A 1356-nucleotide genomic window follows, 5' to 3' on the forward strand; every position below is an offset into this window, starting at 1 on the left:
CCCTCAATTTATACCGGTAGTTTTTAACAGGAACTATAAATTAACCACAGTTTGCAGTTATCTATTATTTTTCCCAGATACATCTCAGTTACGAAACTTGAGCTGAATAGGAATTACTCGGAGTTGACAGAGTTTATTCTGCTGGGATTCAGGACATCTCCAGAAGTGCAGACTCTCTTATTCTTTCTGTTTTTGCTTATCTATATGGTCATTGTATTGGGAAATATCAGCATGTTAATTGTCATTAAAATAGACTCCAGGCTTCATACACCTATGTATTTCTTTCTTCAAAATTTATCCTATTTAGATCTCTGCTATTCCACAGTCATTGCTCCTAAAACTCTAACTACATTCTTATCTAAGGAAAAGAAAATTTCTTACACCGGATGTGCAACACAGTTCTTCTTCTTTGCTCTTTCTGTTGGGACTGAAGGCTTCCTTCTGGATGTGATGGCATATGACCGCTGCTCAGCCATTTGCTCGCCTTTCCTCTATAATGTTTGGATGTTGCAGCAAGCTTGTATTCATTTGGTGCCTGGCTCCTACATCTGTGGGTGCATCAACTCCATGGTACAAACAGGTTTCACCTTCAGTTTGCAATTCTGTGGAGAAAACAGGCTGGACCACTTTTTCTGTGATGTCCCAGCTCTGATCAAGATCTCATGTGTTGACACTTCTGTGAATGAGATTGTGCTATTTATTCTCTCTGCCTTCATCATCATCTCCACCACAACTGTCATTCTGGTTTCCTATGCATACATCCTCTCTACCGTTCTGAAGACTCCTTCCACTCATGGCAGGAGTAAGACATTCTCCACCTGTGTTTCCCATATCACAGTGTTGAGTCTATTCTATGGAACTGTGTTCTTCATGTATGCCCAACCCGGGGCCATCTCCTCACCAAGGAAAAGCAAGATTGTGGCTGTGTTCTATACCCTCATTATCCCAATGCTGAATCCTCTGATTTACAGCTTGAGGAATACAGAGATGAAAAATGCTTTGAAAAAGACATTGAGAAAAATAGCAATGCATTGATTTTAAGCTACCCTTGAAATTGTGAAATCAGTTAAAAGCAAGGCTATCAATAATTTATTGTAGTGTAGAATAGTTCAATCAGAGGCATGAAATCAAGAGTTTGGAGACTGAAAGTTATTTTTGCTTTGAATGATTCATAATATTTTAAAATAAATTTAAAATCAATATAGTGCTTCCATGTCTCTACTATAAAAGAACCGTGTGTTAGTGAGATAAGTTGACATAGTTTAAAACATGCAGCTAAAATACAGTACTACTAAATTAAATACACTTAAATAAGTGTCACTTATGCTTGCCTAATTATATTTATGTGCCTGTGAT

At 37.5% G+C, this 1356-nt stretch overlaps 1 protein-coding gene across 1 annotated transcript in view; it reads left to right on the top strand.

Annotated features, from left to right (window-relative positions):
* LOC103737292 (olfactory receptor 12-like) overlaps positions 1–1035 on the top strand; it is a 17136-nt gene extending 16101 nt beyond the window's left edge. The window contains exon 2 of the mRNA XM_008837101.3: positions 78–1035. Within this exon, the coding sequence (XP_008835323.2) occupies positions 78–1035 (958 nt within the window). The remainder of the gene's footprint in view (positions 1–77) is intronic.
* Positions 1036–1356: the final 321 nt, after the last annotated feature.

Source organism: Nannospalax galili, unplaced genomic scaffold, assembly GCF_000622305.1.
Source record: "Nannospalax galili isolate Female #2095 unplaced genomic scaffold, S.galili_v1.0 scaffold3311, whole genome shotgun sequence".
Lineage (NCBI taxonomy): Eukaryota > Metazoa > Chordata > Mammalia > Rodentia > Spalacidae > Nannospalax > Nannospalax galili.